This window comes from Papaver somniferum, chromosome 4 (genome assembly GCF_003573695.1).
Source record: "Papaver somniferum cultivar HN1 chromosome 4, ASM357369v1, whole genome shotgun sequence".
NCBI lineage: Eukaryota > Viridiplantae > Streptophyta > Magnoliopsida > Ranunculales > Papaveraceae > Papaver > Papaver somniferum.
In genome coordinates this window covers 20,590,306-20,608,569 of record NC_039361.1, presented here as the reverse complement: position 1 = coordinate 20,608,569, position 18,264 = coordinate 20,590,306, and the positions used below count along the sequence as shown (strand labels likewise).

The following is an 18,264-nucleotide window of genomic DNA, read 5'->3' as shown; positions in this document are numbered from 1 at the left end:
CACCTAGAATCCCATGTAGCCAAGGTCGACCAATTAATGCATTGTAGGGTGATTCTACATCAACGACACAGAATGAGATTTCAGAAGATATTCCCTTCAATGGAATTTGCATAGTAACCTCCCCTTTAGGCTTGTTAGCAGTACCATTAAAACCATATATCTTATATGTTGATGGTATAAGATCATCATCTCTTCCACCCATGGTTTTATAAGTATGATAAAATAAGATGTTCACAGAGCTTCCAGTATCGACTAGATTCTATTGATTGCCCATGAATCTTCAGCTTCATCATCCTCATCTTCTTTTGTTTTGGATTAATTTCTAATTTTATTACCAATGGATTGTCATGCACCTCTTCTCCTTCGGGAATTCTTCTGCGGTATAGGAAATTATCTGTTTCTGCCATTCCTCTAGTGCGAAATTTTCGCAATTTCATAATTTCTCTTCCATTATTACTCTTGCGAACACTCTCTTAAAACATTATCATGAAAACTTCAATTGTTATATGAATGTACGATAGAGTGACAAAATAGATTTTTTGATTTTGCACCAACTTCTATGAAGAATGTTTCTTTCTTTTTCATCGTATTCACTTTGTGATGTTCTGGCGGTGGTGGTAATGGTTGAGATTGCGGATGCCCTACCAGAAATAACTCATGAAAATAATTCTCTTTACATTTCTGCAATCGTTTGTGGTATGTCCATGAAAATGATGATAAGAACAAAATTCATGACTTCTGTGATTTGGAGGTGGTTCCGTTCCCATGTTCCACGGTGTTGGTATATTTTCCATCAAGATTATAGCTTCCCATATCTTCTCCACACTTGCATTTATAGGTGGAATCTTGATTTCTTCCCATACTACCTTGTGACCTCCTTGTCCTCTATTAAAGTTTGGTTTTTGACCTCCATAAGCTTCTTGCGGTTGATCGAGTCTTTGAATCTTGTTATTTCCTCCACGACCGTAGAAATTTCTTTCTCTTTCATACTCTTCTTGATCTCGACTTCCCATAGCTACCAACTTCTACTGATTGTTACATGTCACCTTTTCTTGTTGTACTTGCGAAGTATTCGCCACTGTATTTATTAGCTTGGGTAATAAGCTTGCATTCGCTGCTTGTGAGCTGGTGTTCTCAACTGGATATGATTCCATTTCATTTTGTCTTTCCTCTAAAGCAATGTATTCTTCTTGAAGTTCTCGCAATTCAGTCATTGTAATCGTATTCTTGACTCTGAAAATTTGAACATACAACAGGTTTGTTGCAAACATAGCATTGATAAATGATAATATGAGATATCTCTCATCTACACGGCCAACCATTTCGCTACACATAGTTCTCCATCTTTTAGTCAAGTGTTTCAAACATTCACCAATCCTTTGTTTGAATCCAAACACATCTTCTATACCAGGTCGTGAGGGATTATTACTTATATATGCTCCCAAGAATGTGGTCTGCAAATGATTGAAGGAGGTTATTGTATTCTTTGGTAAACCTTCAAACCATTTTAACGCCTCTCCTGTTAAGCTGGATGCGAAATATTTGCACAATACCGCATCATGATTTTCCCATTGTAACATGCACCTCACATAAGCTTTAATGTGTTGAATTGCACAAGTTGTTTCATCGAAAATGCTGGTTAATGCAGGCAAATTGCATTTCGGTGGTATTCCTCCTAATTGTACTTCCCTTGTAAATTGAGTTTTCGCAACTTCTTCTATTGCTTCATCCAAATGTCTTCTACCTACTTCTCCTCTGTTATTTAGCATTCCTCTCATTTCTTCTAATTCTTTCAAGATTTGTTTTTTTACTCCTGAATCTTGACCCATTGGTCTCTTTAATTTTGCTTCTCTTCTTCTGCGTTTACGTCTATCTTCTCTTGCGAAATTTTGTATCTCTTCTTCATTATCCTCATCTCGTCTTATTCTGCGATTCACTTCTTCATCCCTATCTTGAATTCTCAAATGATGATGTCGTTCATTTTCCCCTCCATGATTTTGTTCATTTCTTATCAACTCAATTCGCTGTCTTTCAACCATTCTCTTCACTCTATCATACTCCTCATTGAGATTATCATTATTCCGGTTTTGTATACGCCTTCTTTCTCGATTGTCATGATTGTTCTGGCGAATTGTCTCCTGAAGCTCTTGCTCTTCCATTTCCGCTCTCAACCTTTCACGTTCGCAGATTAAACGTGCTTGTTCAGCATATTTCTTTCAATTTCTTCTTCAATTGTCTGTTGATTTCTTTGATTTTCTCTCACATGTAAAATTATTCTTCCCTCCTCTTGATTTCCTTCGCCATCTTGGTTATTTTGTCTCTGAATTTGCCCGTTCTCTTGATTTCCTCCAATTTGCCTATCATCAAAAGTTTCATTTTTTGGAATGTAACAATCATCAATTCTTTCTCTATTTTCGCGATATTCTTCATTAGGATTTGACATTTCTTCTTGAATATTGTTTCCAACATCGATCGTAGGTGAATTTTGCCTCATTTCTCTTCTAGTTGATCTGGAATATGATTTTGTAATACTTCTCGATCTTCTATTCTGCAATCTGATATTCTCCATCCTTAATTCGTGATTTTGTCTTGTTAAATTTGCACGTTCTTCTGCCTCAGCTCTTCTTTCTTCATGTTTTCTTCGTCTCAATGTTTCTAACGCTCCAATTTCTTCACCTCCATGAATCATTCCTTCATCTGCTTCTTGATTTCTCTCTTCCTGTCTGTAATTTCTATTTTGTTGCTCTTCTTCTATTTCTTCTGCTGAATTTGATCGCCTAGTGTGTACGCTCACTCTGTCATAATCTGTATTCCTCTCTTGAACTAGTGTTTTTTGAATTGGCGATTGAATTAGATTTTCTCTATTAGTTCTCATTCTAGTAGATTCTCCCATTTCACTTCTTTCTCTTCCAGCAATTCTTTTGCTTCTTCTAATAGTAGTCGGTTGTTCGGATGTATTTCTTCTTCTAGCCATTTCTTCAATGTTAACAGTATTTTCAAAAAATTATGAAAAATTCTTAATCAGTTACTTTAAATTTTCACAAATCTCAATATCAATCTTTAGCTTTTTCTAGAATAATCTTCTACTCGTCCCTGTTTCTAGCGCCATTATGTAGTTGCAGGAAATCCTACACTACACCCCTCATATGATTTCATTATTGATCAGCTCATTTTAGGTTTACACTCTTAATTTTATTGATTAATTTTTGAATGTTCTTAAAAGAAAGATAAAGAAGTCAAGAATGATCTCTACTCTGAACTTTCTCTCTCCTATTTACTTGTTTCTTACTCAAGAAAGATCTCTCTCTCCTTTACAACTCGAGTGACTATTTATAAGGAAATACATAATGGATGACAGCTAATTTGTCCTTTATTTTCGGATATGGTTTGCGACATTCTTGCAACCTTACAAATGTTAACTTCGCAAGCTCTCTAATTTTCGCAAGACTATCACTTCTTTCTCATGATCCTTGCTGACGTTGTTTCTGAAACTGTTCTGCGATGCTATTGTGTAATACCATTGATAATTTCGCTGAGACATAATTGTTGCGAGAATCTGATCCGACAAAGACTAAAGATAACATACCATCATCTTTTAAAGATGATTCCACTAAGTTTCGCAACTTAGCATCTTCACCCAGAAGAGATTTTATAAGTACAGTTCTTTCCTAAGATTTAACAACTGCACTACCCACGAAAATATAACAATTAAGCACACGTTCAAATCTGCATTTTCTCGCATCTAATGTCATTCTCAAAGAAAACAACATGAGCGACATTTTCAACGAAAAGAGTGTTTCTTGGACATTAACAAATTTTACAAGTACATTTGTATCCAATATTATCAGATACCCCCTTCTAATCAACTACTAACTGAGTAGTTAACATCAAACTTTTTGGAACTAACCAGTTACGAACAAAAAAAATCAAAGTATTATAACTTAAAAGAAATCATCAAAAGTTTACTCATATTTTAATCAATTACAAACAAAGAGAGTAAAGAGTGTAACTTAAGAGAAATCATAATATCATGTTCTAATCGCAAAACTATGATAAACAAAAAACTGTCTCATGAGAAATAGACAATACATAAAAATAATCCGCAAAGATCAAGTATTGAAATCATCATCAAATAAAATTTAACTAAATAAACTTCAATAATTAATAGGTGATGGATACAAAGTAGTAATGTAAAGGGAAAATTAACAACTTCAAAATACTAGTTTTTCCTAGGAATAAATCCTTAAAAGGAGTAAATTAGGAACATAACTTTTTGAGCAATTCTTCATCTTCACCAAATTCCTTATCTGTCAACGACATATAAACATATGATTCCTGACGTTTGTCCATAAGGCGTCCAATCATAATTTCCTACTGCTTGACAAGTACTTCTTGAACTTTGAGAGTTTTCAGGAAAATATCTCTAAGAGTTTTCAGTTGTAACTTACTCTTCTTACATTCTTCAAACATAGTGCAAATATTTGATGATTAGAACCGTTTGATATTGACTTCTTCACATTCTTCTTCTTCTTCTACTTAAAATAAGAATTTTTCTCCTTAGGATAAAGTTTCACATCTTCCTTGATAGTTGTATAAATCCCAACAAGCATAGGGACACATTTTTCGTCGAAAGAGATATCCTTTTGGAAGCCCTATGACAGGTTTTCAGACATATATGATTAGATTTCTCAAAAGTCACATATAAATAGTCAATCTAAGAACAAATTTTTAGAATACCAAAAATAATAGAACCAAGAAAAATGAAAGATGTTCATCCAATAGCAGTTTCAAAACGTATGGGATTCTTTTCTTTTAGAAAAAACCAATAATCCATTCACGAATTAGTATCCCAAAATTGAATATATATTTCAAAAAAAGTCATTCTTCAAAAAGGAATATCCAAATCTGTAATATCATGCAAGAATATTAGTTTCCCCTTAACAACTTTACATCAATCTAAAATATGTTGATTGAGGTGATAGACGGGTCCCAAAATATATCTTTAGACCAGATAGTTTAAAGTTAAGGTAAAAGGATGAATCTGCTCTTAGGAATCATTAAATCCCGTAAATAATTATTTATGAGAATTTCTTTTATAAAACATCAGTCTCAAAATAAATTAAGTTTAACTATCAACAATATGATTATAAATATATATATATATTAGCTCGTTATATTCAAATTCACATGGATTAAGTTCTTATCTCTTGTTAGGATTCAGATAGGCAGGGAGAGCTTCTACAAAGAGCATAAGGTATGGTGATACGCACATCAAGTCATTACATTGGACTTACTATATCATGTGGTAAAACCTTGAGTTGAATTTAAAATAACTCTTTTGAAACATGTATATACAAGATAATAATAAATTTTGACAACCACTTGGGATTTTATAGTCAATGAGCCAAGTAAAAAGGTCAAGTAACCTTTTGATCATAGACTCATCTCTATGGAGCAGACATGGCTCAAAAAGAACAGATGAATATTATTATCACTTAAAAAAATCATAAAATTGACAAAATGAATTGTCATAATAATTATACTAGAACCTCAACAAATCACTAAAAAGGACACAAAAAGTATTTCATGTAGTTTTAATTAAAATACTAAACATAATTTGCGTAAGCTCTTATCATGCATATTTCAGATTTCTTAATAGACATAAGTAATAGGGATGTACTTTTCAACATAATCAGGATGTGTTGAGGTGAGCAAATTTCGGCTCACCATTAGATTAATCCTGTATGAATTCATCAGTCTCTTGAGTTTTTGTACGTTTGATCTTGTTCTCCTCACATATTCATATTTTCTTTAGGATTGTCGTAATTCAAACTTGGAGAATAAAAGAATTTAGCTTACTAACCTTAGACTGATTTGGCTCTTGGAAGAGCTGAAGTACATTTGTTTGTTTAACATCCCTCATCTGTAGTTTGTTGACATATATCACTTTCTTCTTGTATTTGAAGCAACGTTTAAGATCATGTCCTTCCAAGGTACATAAAGTACATTTACGAATTGAATGTGTTTTCTTTGGTGCATGAATTATGTTAGTTTCTCCAAGTAAAGACACTATGATGATCTTGAAATATCAAAAATAGGGTTTTCAACAATGGGTGATATATCCTTCACATCATTTAGAGAATTCGATGGCGCATCATCTCGATTGTTGTCAAGTTTGAAGTAGGTATTACTACATTCATCAAAGTAACAACTTCTGTTATAAGAGCAGCAGTAGCAATTTCATTCTCTCGTGAATCATAGTAGTTGGATGCTTCATAAAAATTCGCTACAAGAGCCTTGCTACGAGTGTATTTTCTTGAATTAGGAAATTCATTGTCCAAGTGACTAAAACCTTGGTAAGAGGCACGTCTTCATCACCACTATCTTAGAGGTCCCTGTTTTTTTGGAGAGACATAATTGTGAGGCATGTTTGATGAAGGTGGAGGTTCTTTAAAGAATTGTTTATTTATCGTCTTTAGAAGATTTCTGAATTGTCGTGTGACCAGGGACACAAGTTTCAGGATCTTCTTAAGGTTCTTCGTTGTCATTTTCACGACATTTCTCTGGCACAAAATCACTTTAACCCTTCTCAAGATTACTCGTGTTTTTTGTGGCTTTAAAGGCAATACCTTGCTCAGTTTTCACGCACTGTTCATGATCAACTATCTTTAACTTTCTAACAAGATCACTTCTTGAAAGTTTTGAAAGATCATTTCCTTATGTGATGACATGTTTCTTAGACTTGTATCGAGCTGGTAAAGATCTCAGAATTTTTAGCCTAATAAACTTTTGAGAAATTCGTAACGCATGTGAGACACTCACTATTTCAGAAAGTTTGTGATTGAATTTTTCAAACGAATCTTCACTAGTCATATAAAAATCTTCCCAGTTAGAAGTTAGGTTTTCAAGCCTTACTTTCATTTCATAATTTTCTATAGAAAATGTTTGGTGTACCGGGAGCACCGTGATTTTGGTGTGAGAGAAAAAAAGATGGTGGACCCCACCTTTTACCCCCCTGTAAATCTCCCCCAGGACTGCCCTTACAGCCCTTGGATGTCTTCACGGTGCAGATCGCGGGACACACCTTTGGTGTGTGTATCATAGCTGATTTTCTATTTTGGTTCACGCGTAAATTTCAAGCCTTCCTTTCGTAGGAACTGCTCTAAAAGCTACCTCAGTCCTCCCAGTGTAAGCGAAGTGTAAGAACACCGTACATAGATTTCCATGAAAACCTCCCCAATTGGAATTTTTTTTTTCCCAATTTCATTGGGAAAGCTTACCAATTTCATTGAATTTGATTCAGGAGAGAGAGAGAGAGAGAGAGCAGGGTGATGAAACCATAGATTAATTCTCAAATCAAATGGCCTCAACATCTACTTCTTCTTCTTCTTCTTCTTCTTCTTCTTCTTCTTCTTCTTCACTAATTAGGTCCTCTGCAAGCAATACAGACGAATGGAACTTGAGGAAGAAATATGTCGAGGGATTCTTACAAAGACTTGGAGCTTCCAAAGATCTTCCTGAAACTCATCAGAAAAAGGGTTTTGTCTCTGATATGATGAGAAATCTACTCAAGGTCGATCGTATTGGACGTGGTCGTATCGTTTGTCACCTCACTGTCAAGCGTCTAGTCACTGTAAAAATCGAATCTTTTTCATTTTTCTGGCTTACCTATGAAAAATTGTATCTGGGTTATGAATTTTAACTAAGTTTATTAATGGGTTTTGATTTTGGATTTGTAGAATGCTTATGGTACGTTTCATGGAGGTACAGTTGCTGGAGTTGCTGAATTGATAGCAATAGCTTGTGCTAGAACTGTTGTTGATGAAGATAGGAAGTTGTTTCTTGGAGAAATGAGTCTGTCTTATCTCTCTGCTTCTGCTATAAATGTAAGTTGTAAACAAATTTCTGCGCCGTTCTTGCTTCTTGGTTGTGAATGAATGTTTTATGTGACTATATAGGATTTTCAATTTTTGTCATTTTGATATCATATATTAGATTAGAAATCAACAATTGTCATAGATCACAATAGAGATTCACAACTTAGAAATTGTTACATGGAAACCTGTGGTCTGCTTGAGCACCTGAAAATTCTTTTTCCCCTGGCCCTGGAGAAAGGGTTTGGGTTTTGCTAGTATGCACACACATTTGGTGCACGCCTCCCCTGTGGATGCTCTTTTCGGTGTTTAAATGAGCAGCCGACTGGGGTAAATGCCTGGCAACTACTGTGAATATGACAGCAGGTGCACCGAATGCGGTAGCATTTTAACATTTTTGAGACGTTCTTTGTTATTTTAATAAGCTGGTTTTCAATCATGGACTCGCTGTTCGTATGTTCTAAACTTCTGGTTCAGTGGTTCTGCTTGGACCTCGGTTAGTATGGTATGATCTTTTATCCATATAGTATCTATAGTTGTGATCTTGAAGAAGTTTTTCAGATGATCCTGATTACTGCATACATTATGTATCTTTTTATTCTAGTATGTGTTTGGTATTTGGATTGCAACAGCAATTGGGGTTGGGAATAGTTATTGGTTGGTATTTTATAAGAGAATGTTACTTCGTCAAATGGGATCCATTCAGCTTGTTGTGCCTATAGTTATTGCTTGAAAGGATCTTTTAGCAATTTTCGATGATGATGAATGAATCGAATGATTGACGAGAATCCTTCTTACTTGAACACAAGCCTTTGTATACTTCGTGCATCAGCTTTATACATTTGGATACGAAATTTTTACTGCAAATTTCCTTTTTAAGGATACCTGCCGACAACGTGTTTTTAGGGATTTTGGGTCTAGTGTTGGAGAAAATGTAACCGTTTTATTACGCTTTCTGATGTTTTAGTCTTTGCTCTTTCTTATCCTGTTTTTTCTTTTTGTGGTTCAGGTAGAATTGGAAATTGATGGATGCATAGTGAAGAGTGGCAGGAATGTAACTACAACATCTGTTGAGTTCAGAGTCAGGGGAACAAAGAAAGTTGTTTATACTGCTCGTGCTACCTTCTTTACGGCACCGGTTTCAAAAGTATGAGAAGACATTGTAACATACAAAAAAGAAGAGAAACCATTCTTTTTTGTTCATTGTAGACTTGTAGTGTGTTGTATTTACTACTTAATAGGAGATCTATGACATTATACTTCAGCATATCACTGAAAATATGTATCATCGATGATGATTATACGGGTCATTATTTAGTTAACTTGATTGAAAGTGTTCTCTCTTAGTTCAACTGTTAATCTTTAGCCTAGACAGTGAAAATGTTTGGTCTTTGGGAGTGTAGATTGGGTATAATTTTGTGACAAACCTCCACCACTGAATTAGAGGGAAATTGTGGACTCCAATCATTGAATATGATCTAGGAAGAAAGACAAAAAAATAGTGAAACATAGATTGATTCCCAATGGCCTCACTATCAAGATTTTCTTCACTAATTTCCTGCCCTGCTAGCAATACAGATGAAACTCATTCATGGAACTCAAAAGAGAACACATACAACTTCTTGCACGGACGTGGAGCCTTCGGAAAACCAAACGAAGCTTCTGAGAGAAAGGGTTTGTTCTCTGATAGAATACTAGATCTTCTAAAGGTCGATCAAATTGAACCTGGTCGTATCATTTGCAGTCTCACTGTCAACCCTCATGTCACTGTAAGAGAAACAATCTTTATCACTCTCTTTCAATTATGAAACTTCTCTCTGGGTCTGGGTTTAATGAAACGTTTTTGAATTTGCAGAATCCTTATGGTACACTTCATGGAGGTGCTGTTGCTGCTGTTGCAAAATTGGTCGCAATGGCTTGTGCTAGAACTGTTGTGGATGAAGATAAGGAATTATATCTTGGGGAGTTGAATATGTCGTACCACTCGGCTTCTGCTGTAAATGTGAGCTTCGAACAAATATTTGCATCGGAATGCAAATAGTAAAGATTAGACATGCTAGTGAGAAATGAATGATGATGTTACTACTTGCACAATAATAATAGGAAATTCGACAGAGCTTTAGATTTCATGAATCTAGATTGAAGAAATTGTTGGGAGTCATGCAAGGGCATTGACCATTTTGCTAGCAAGAATGTAAACTTTTATTTTGCTTTCTCATGTTTTCGCTCTGCCATTTCTTATATATCCTCTTTTTTCATGTTTCTATTTCAGGTGGAACTGGAAGTTGATGGATGCATACTAAAGCGTGGCAGGAATGTAACTACAGCGGCAGTTGAGTTTAGAGTGAAGGGAACAAAGAAAGTCGCTTATACTGCTCGGGCTACCTTCTTTACCACTTCGGTTTCGAAATTGTGAGAAGATATTGTAATGTACAAAAATGAAGAAATCATTCAGAGCAAGTCTAATGGTGGAATACAGAAAACGCAAATAAAAATAGCGTAAAACGCTATTCATAATACCGCCAGGGAAACGCTATTAATAATAGCGCTAGACTTTAGTCAACGGTCAAAACGCCAATCTTAATAGCACCAAACGCTAATCTTATTAGTGCCAAACGCTATTGTTAATAGCGCTAAGCGCTAATCTTATTAGCGCTTTTTCGTTCATATATCCAGTAACACCGTCGACCCTTCTTCTTCTTCCCCTCACAGTTCATCTTCTCTGAAAAAAAGAAGAAAAACAACCTAAAACCCACTTTCTTGATTCTCATAGCCCAACTCAAATAAATCAAATTGCTTCAAAGGGTTTGTTCTATGCTGTATAAGGAATCGAATCAAACTTAAATTTCTCAATTTGATTGAGAATCCAAAGAGAGGTTAGTTGAATTATAATTTGAGTTTATTTTATAGTTTGATGAAATGTTAGGAATTTAGATGATATTATTGTTGATTGTATGCATGATACTCGATTGTATGATGAATGATAACAATTTTGATTCACAATGACGAATTTGACATGTAAATTAGGATTTTAGATGATGAATATTGTGTTATTTAGGGTTTTAGATGATGAACATTGTGAAATTGCCATGAGATAATGAATTAACATGTGTTAGTTACATTACGTAAACAATTTAAGTGCATTGTGTGACTATATTGATTTTAATTTGATGATTTTGTATAGATTGTGGATATGGATGTGTTTATGACCTTGAGTTCAAAAGAACCGGATGCGAAACATATTTCTACAAGTATAGACCCACTTGATACACAACATGATATCACGTTTAGAAGTAATCTAGAAGACCTTGAGGATTTATATGACCGTGTGGTGGTTCATGAAAGTGCTAGTCAAGTTCTTCAAAATTCCGGCCTTGCTAGATATTTTGAAATTAGAATTAAGAGAGCTGATCAACAACTAGCTTATGCAATCATAGAGAGGTGGTGGTATAGTACCAATTCGTTTCATTTCCCAAACTTTGAAATTGGTTTCACCCCTTTGGATTTTGTTCACTTAAATGGAGTTCCTATTGGAAATGGTCGTAGAAGATTGGAACACGCCGCTACAAGTAAATGGAAAAGTAGAGAAAACCAACAACTAGAGGATACCTACTTTGGACCTTTGCATGGGTATGCAAAGTACAACAAGAACTCACATGAATTTCCTATTAGTTGCCTCGCAAACTATATCAAGGACAATCCAATTAATGATGAAAATTGGGAGATTGTGACTCGATACTTCTTATTATGGGTGATTTCAAAAGTTTTATTGGCACGTACCACTACAAGAGCAAGCAAAGGTTGGATCGCTTCCTTGCGTGATTTGAATGCGATTGATAATTATGATTGGGGTTCGGCTTGTTTTAGTCACTTGTATAGTAACATGAGTGCGGTTGCTAGAGGTGGAAAAAACATGTGTGGATTGGCGATGGTTTTAGAATATTGTTTTTACATATATTTTCGTACTTTGACGTCTTTTCTCCAAGAAGGTGTACCGACTGATGTATGGCCTGCAATTATGATATTTAAGAAAGATAGTCTAGTGAAGTTGCAAAGGGGTACTTCCAAACACTCTCTTAATACACCTCGCCAACAAATTGAGTTGAGGAAAATTGTTGGAAGGGAATGGAAACCATGGTCTACTAGTATGTATAGAGATCATCCTGATATAGTGCATGCTCGTGAAATCTCCGATCAAAGAGTGGCTTTCTATAATCCGGAAAGCGATACTAGTATCATGTATCTTGGTGAACGGTTTTTAAGGCAAACAAAGGGATTTATAACAATTCCAAGAAGTCCACGTGAACGTTTGGAAGACCTTGCTACCCCCCATGATCCTATTGATGTGGTTGAAGGACGAGACTATAAGCATGTTGATGAGAGCATGTATGTGTGGTGGTGGAAGCAACAATCTATTGGATTTTTGCTCCCAGAAATATATCGTCAAGAAAAAGAGATGAAGTTGGAGCTGCAAGCACTCAAGATCCGACATTTCTATTAAATCAGGTCCCCCCAATACATCCATCACGGTATAAGTATGACAACGTCTCACAAGCTTCACATCAATTTCCAAGAGTTTCTTTCTGTACCGTACGTTCAGACAGTGAAGGCAACCGTGTTGAAGTGCCTTTGCAAGCACCCGATCCTCCTCCATTCACGTATGATGCTAATTGGGGAACAAGGGTTAGTAATTTTTGATTTAACTCCTTCAATTATTTTTTTTGCCACATTATTATGATTTTCTTTACACATTAGAAGTTCCTTAATATATTTGCTATCTTGGTGTTTCCTTTCAGGAGCAATGGAAAGATTTAGCACATACGTTAAATCTCGCAAAGGACGAGTATTGGTTTGAAATAGATCGTGCACGTGCTCTTGGGGAAGGATCGACGTCAACCCAATCATGTTATGATCTTGGAGACAACTCTCAAAGGTCAAGCCATAAAAGACCAGCCACAAGTCAATCAGATGATGCACATGGTCATTATGTTCCACAAGATGAAGTAGTTCCAGAGTCACAATTAACTCAAGTCTTGAATAGTGGCGGGGTTGGTTTAAGTGAAGACGAAATGGCAAGGATGTTAGGATTAAGTTATGGGGGAACATATATGTGTTTTCTTTAATGAATGTATATGAAACTTGGATGTCTTTTCTTTTGTATGAAACTTGGATGTCTTTTCTTTAATGAATGTGTGCATGAATGTCTTCTCTTTTGTATGGATTCAAAAATCTTGGAATGCTTACATTATTTAAGTTTTTTTTATAGGTGAAATATGGACGATGAAATCCGCTAAGGAGGTATGTACTAATGACGTATGGTATCGATCTTAGCATTGGTGATGATAGAGAGGAGAGAGAAATTGTGTTGTACCAGTATATGACTCAAAGAATGCATAGGCTCTTCCAACCGGTGCCTCAAGAAGTATTGACGCGACAAATGGTAGACATGAAACGAGAGGATGGAGATGCAAGGATGATGCATGAATACTTTAGACCTAACTGTACTTGGGGCCCTAAGAAGTTCCACCAACGTTTGGGTATGTATCAACCTCTTTTCTTACGTATTCTAAGTGAAACAGTTGTCGCGGATCCTGCTTTTGATTTCCATGTTGATTGCACCGAAAAACTTGGCCACTCTCCCCACATGAAGATGTATGCCGTAATGAAATGTTTGTGTAAAGGCATAGCCGTTGATAGCACAGATGATTATGTCCGTATGGGAGCGCCGACCGTCTATATTGTATGTGAAGAGGTTTACTAGGGTAATTGTTCGGCACTTTGGTCCAAGTTATATGCGACTTCCTACAAGAGAAGACACGAAAAGATTATTGGCAGAAAATGCAGCTAGAGGGTTTCCTGGAATGCTTGGAAGTGTTGATTGTATGCATTTTCAGTGGAAGAATTGTCCAACAACATGGGCAGGTACGTTCCGTGGACATGAGAAAAAACCTACCATCATCTTAGAAGTTGTGGAATCATATGATCGGTGGTTTTGGCATGGTTTCTTTGGAACGCCAGGGTCGAACAACGACTTGAACATCTTGGCTCAATCTCCACTTTTTGATATGATGGTTAATGGTTTAGAAGCTCCTTGTAATTACCGCATCAATGGCCACAACTACGACAAGGGTTACTACTTGGCGGATAATATATATCCACGATTGTCTTGTATTGTGCAGTCATTCAAAATTCTTCTTCCAAATCAGCCAGCCAATACGTTGTTCAATAGATACCAACAAGCGAAGAGAAAGGATGTTGAAAGGGCTTTTGGAACTCTCCAAAACAAGTTCCAAATAACAAAAAAGCCAGCAATATATTGGGATAAGGAGGATATAAACTTTATTATCAAGGATTGTTTGATTTTGCATAACATGGTCATTGAGAATGAAATACGTAACTTAGATTGGGGTCAAGTCGTGAACGAACCAATACGACAGGTTACTGGAATACCGAGGTCATACCACGAGTTAAGGAATGATGAGGCATATCTCCAACTCCGCAATGATCTTGTTCAACATATTTGGATACGACATGGAATAGGTCTCAGAGACGGTGAAATGCCACCAGAATCTCCCCCTCCGCCACCAGATGATCTTGACGGTTCGGATGGTGAATTCGATCCTACCGATGTTTACCCACCAGAATAACAACTTTAGTCTTTTTTCGTAAGATTTCGAAGAACATCTTTAGTCTTTTTTCGTAAGATTTCGAATGAACTTGGTTTTAAATTTTCGTAAAATTTAAAATTTTAATTCTAAATTTTAAAATTAAGAAATATTAAGATTTTCATTGTATTATTTATGGTTTTCATTGTTTTCAATTTATGGTTTTCATTGTTTTCAAAAGAGAAGAAATTATGGGGTTTCAAAAGAGAAGAAAAAAACTAAGTATGGAACTTGAGGAATTGGCGTAGGTTCTGGATGTTTTTCAAGAAAAGCGCAAATAAGAATAGCGCCAAACGTTATTAAGAATTGCATTTCATTCCTAACCATTAGATCTGTAACGGCTCCTTCTAATCAACGACTCACAAAAAAACGCCATTAACAATAGCGTTTCAACGGCTATTTTTTTGAATTCGAAATTTTCCCTATAAATTGATCACTTCTCAGCTCAGACCAAAACTATTCAATCTCTAGATTTTTCTCCATCTTCTCTAGATTTTTCTCCATCTTCTTAAAATTCATTGCAATTCAGACTTTTTTTTTAACCATGAAAAAATATCTTACACCCGAAGATATTGCAATCACCAAAGCTTGGATAAGCATCACACTTGATGGTGTTGTCGGAGTTGATCAAAAATCAAACCAGTTTTGGGAGCGGGTATTCGATACCTATGTAAGCAGCTTTGGGAATAAAAATGACAGAACTGTTCATAAGTTGCAAAATAGATTTGGTACCTTGAAAAAATATGTCAAAAAATGGGTTGGTATCTTAAGAAATTTGCATAGAAACAATGCAAGCGGATGCGGAATTGATGATCTTGTAAGTTTTATTAAGATTTCTTAATGTATATCATTTTATTTTATTGAAGGATTTCTAACTTGGATTTTTGTTTGTTTTTTCTAGGAGAGAAAAGCTAGATTGGAATATAGTAAGGTTAGCAAGGGAAAACCTTTTCAAAATGAAGAGGTGTACCGACTTTTCAAAGCCCATGTTCTCGGATTCAATCCCGAAGAAATTGATCCTAATCAAAATGTGGGAGATGAATCGGATGCTCCTAGTGTTAATGCTTCAACAAGTAGTTCTCCTGCAAGAAGCGATCCAAGATGGCATGAATAGGATGGCCCTCGTCGACCAACGGGGAAAAGGGCTCAACAAAGGGAAGCTTCAGAGCTATCGGTCATCAACGACGGAACTGAGCATATTTTGAAACATTTTAGTGAAGAGAATGCAAAGAAGATGGCAAGATTGGATGAACAAGAAGAATATTTATTAACTATTGCAGAGACAAAAAAGAAATCCGTGGATTTGGCTTTGGAGAAACATGAACTCGAAGTGTTGGATGTGGTGGTTGAGACCTTGCCGGAATGGAAGCAGCAATTTATGTTGGATAAACAAAATAAGATTTTGGAAAAACATGGTTATCCTCCTAGAACACTTGGTTATCCTAGCACTAGCAATGTTCGTCATTTCAATATATGAAACCATGTAGCTTATGGAATTATTTAGCTTCAATTATGTTTTTTTTTTTTTTTTTTTTTGCAATTTGATATGGAATCAATGTAGTTGAAGTATTTTTAGTATCAATCAATTTTGTCTTCTTTTTGATTTGATTTGATTCAATATATGAAACCAAAAAACTAGTTTGTTCAAGAGGAAAAAAATGAGAGAGTAGAAAAAAAAACTAAGTATAGGATTGGAGAAGTGGAGTGACTCCTGGATGTTTTTTGTGGTTAGCGCAATTAAGATTGGCGCTGAAAAACGCTATTGTTAATAGCGCTGAACGCCATTCTTTTTAGCGCTTGACTTATGCTATTTTGATTAGCGTTCAGCGCCATTCATATTGGCGTTTCTTGTCCTCTACTGCGCCAATCTTATTGGCGTTTAGATGGATTCCACGAACCCTTCCACCAAATTATGGAACGTTGCTTGGATTTTCTATGGAAAACCCCAACTTGGAAGCCACTAGACTTGATGAATTTTCCACACTTGGAATAGGTTGGATTCCATCATAAGACTTGCTCTCATTAAGACATGAACGTGTACGTACTATCGATAATGAGCAAACGGGTCATTGTTTACTTTACTTGATAAAAGATATCTTGATTCTTGCCTACGTCTCTTCTTCGTCTTAAATAATGAAAAGTGGTTTTCCTTTTTAATTTGATTCCACTGCATTTTGGGTAATTTCAGTTCTCAAGTACAAATTGGAATAGTTTTGCATACACACACACGCACTACATATTTAAGAAAATTTAATGACTGTAATTATAGAATTTGTATAGGGGATAATAGTGAAGCACTAGATCGTGTGTGTGCCTAAAACTTAAAGGCTAGAACTCTACTTTATGAAATGTGGCATGGTTAGCTGCTACGGTGGGTACCAATTTACGGGAGGTTACCAAATGGTAAAGGATTTGGAAGGGGTGGCTTTGTAGTCCCCGTGATTTGGTACCCCTGTAGCAGCCTTGAAATGTCTCCCCTTCGATCTAATTCTAGCACTTTCTGTAATAAGAGCAATAAAAATCATACCCCTCTTCTCGGACTGCTATAGATGAAGGAGTTGAGTAAACGTGAGCTTCCAAAAAATATTTCCCAGAAAGAAAATTTGTTCTCTCTTTGGAAGGTCACGGACCCACAAGTAACACGTGTACGGCCCAAATAAATCATGACGTACAGTGTGATGTTTGATTTATAAAAAGAATGCGGTTTGGAGTCCAAAGTTTTTATTGAACACCATATTAGGGGATACATGAAATAAATAGGAGATATATGCCGGCATGGTTTTTTTGATGCTGCCGGCATTGAAAAACCATGCCGGCATATATCCCCAATTATTCCATGTATCCCCAAGTTGGTCATCTTTTCATTTTCCGTCATGATTATTTTCTTTTTGTTTGTTTTTCAACGAAAACTAGAATGAAAACAACAACCTCCTGACCAGAAGTATTGGGAGAGTACAGTTCACTGATAACATCAATGCTCATATTGAGATGATTAATTAGATCAGATAATTGTTCATTTTGCCATCTTTTCGTAGTGATAGCTTTGTCACAAAACACTGAAATGTTTGCAACAAGAGAGTTGTTCAGTCTATTAACTAAAATGAAAGACATTACTTTAAAATTTACTAGCTTGTTGTTTGAGTTTCCAAAGAAAGTGTTCTTCTTGAATCTTTCCGTTTTGGCCTTTGCATACACTCCAACAAGCAACAACAAGACAGGTTCCGAGTCGTATTGGAATTATATATTGTGTCCATGTAGTTCTGTTGTCCACTGAAAAGCCGCTTGAGCTCCATTCAGTTCAAGTAATTCTCTGGAATTCCAGTCTGTCGATTCCTTCTAGCCTCTTTGCATTTCCCTGCATCACCAATGAGTGTCAGGCCAATCACAGAATTACAAGTGTCATTTGTAATGGATATTCCTATGCTTATACGGTATCTCATGAATCTCGGATAAGATTCTATCGATTGCTTCTGGAATCCATTTTTTTATTATAAAATCAATAATTAAAATAAACAAAAATCAAAATAAATAAAGAAGATACACAAATTCAACACCAACATAATTTGAATAAATCTCAATTTCGTCATCTCAGGGTTTGACGAAATATTCATTATCAATGTACACATGGACATATTATTTGTAAATAAAATTCTCTCAACATTAGGGCCAAATTACTTCAGGAACCATAGATAGAGACATGATATCACTCTGTTATGGGTCACTTC

The 18,264-nt window shown here is 35.7% G+C and overlaps 4 protein-coding genes across 5 annotated transcripts; all 4 read left to right on the top strand.

Moving 5' to 3' along the window:
- Positions 1 to 7,248: 7,248 nt before the first annotated feature.
- On the top strand, positions 7,249 to 9,220 carry LOC113273590 (acyl-coenzyme A thioesterase 13-like). The gene is made up of 3 exons (XM_026523258.1): positions 7,249 to 7,633; positions 7,740 to 7,886; positions 8,884 to 9,220. The coding sequence occupies exons 1-3, from the start codon at positions 7,361 to 7,363 to the stop codon at positions 9,025 to 9,027; spliced, it is 564 nt and encodes a 187-aa protein (XP_026379043.1). The 5' UTR covers positions 7,249 to 7,360; the 3' UTR covers positions 9,028 to 9,220.
- A 147-nt stretch (positions 9,221 to 9,367) lies between these two features.
- LOC113273589 (acyl-coenzyme A thioesterase 13-like) lies at positions 9,368 to 11,712 on the top strand. Of its 2 annotated transcripts, XR_003322497.1 has the most exons (4): positions 9,368 to 9,643; positions 9,730 to 9,876; positions 10,147 to 10,750; positions 11,059 to 11,712. XR_003322497.1 is itself a non-coding variant. In XM_026523257.1 (3 exons), exons 1-3 carry the CDS (start codon positions 9,398 to 9,400, stop codon positions 10,288 to 10,290), a joined length of 537 nt encoding a protein of 178 aa, XP_026379042.1. In that variant the 5' UTR covers positions 9,368 to 9,397; the 3' UTR covers positions 10,291 to 10,914. The 2 variants fall into 2 exon arrangements, 1 of the variants encoding a protein (XP_026379042.1); XM_026523257.1 differs by lacking the exon at positions 11,059 to 11,712 and having other exon boundaries at positions 10,147 to 10,914.
- Positions 11,713 to 13,182: 1,470 nt separating this feature from the next.
- Positions 13,183 to 13,635, top strand: LOC113272143. Its single transcript, XM_026522036.1, has one exon. The coding sequence runs from the start codon at positions 13,183 to 13,185 to the stop codon at positions 13,633 to 13,635; it is 453 nt and encodes a 150-aa protein (XP_026377821.1).
- A 31-nt stretch (positions 13,636 to 13,666) lies between these two features.
- On the top strand, positions 13,667 to 14,521 carry LOC113272142. The gene has a single exon (XM_026522035.1). It carries the CDS (start codon positions 13,667 to 13,669, stop codon positions 14,519 to 14,521), a length of 855 nt encoding a protein of 284 aa, XP_026377820.1.
- The last annotated feature ends 3,743 nt before the right edge of the window (positions 14,522 to 18,264 follow it).

Bases quoted from the DNA above. Each gene is read 5' to 3' on its own strand.
- LOC113273589 (XM_026523257.1), top strand. From the start codon at position 9,398: ATGGCCTCACTATCAAGATTTTCTTCACTAATTTCCTGCCCTGCTAGC. The intron at 9,644-9,729 runs GTAAGAGAAACA...TTGAATTTGCAG, and splicing joins CTGTCAACCCTCATGTCACT to AATCCTTATGGTACACTTCA. The intron at 9,877-10,146 runs GTGAGCTTCGAA...TTTCTATTTCAG, and splicing joins ACTCGGCTTCTGCTGTAAAT to GTGGAACTGGAAGTTGATGG.
- LOC113272143 (XM_026522036.1), top strand. From the start codon at position 13,183: ATGACGTATGGTATCGATCTTAGCATTGGTGATGATAGAGAGGAGAGA.
- LOC113272142 (XM_026522035.1), top strand. From the start codon at position 13,667: ATGCGACTTCCTACAAGAGAAGACACGAAAAGATTATTGGCAGAAAAT.
- LOC113273590 (XM_026523258.1), top strand. From the start codon at position 7,361: ATGGCCTCAACATCTACTTCTTCTTCTTCTTCTTCTTCTTCTTCTTCT. The intron at 7,634-7,739 runs GTAAAAATCGAA...TTGGATTTGTAG, and splicing joins CTGTCAAGCGTCTAGTCACT to AATGCTTATGGTACGTTTCA. The intron at 7,887-8,883 runs GTAAGTTGTAAA...TTTGTGGTTCAG, and splicing joins TCTCTGCTTCTGCTATAAAT to GTAGAATTGGAAATTGATGG.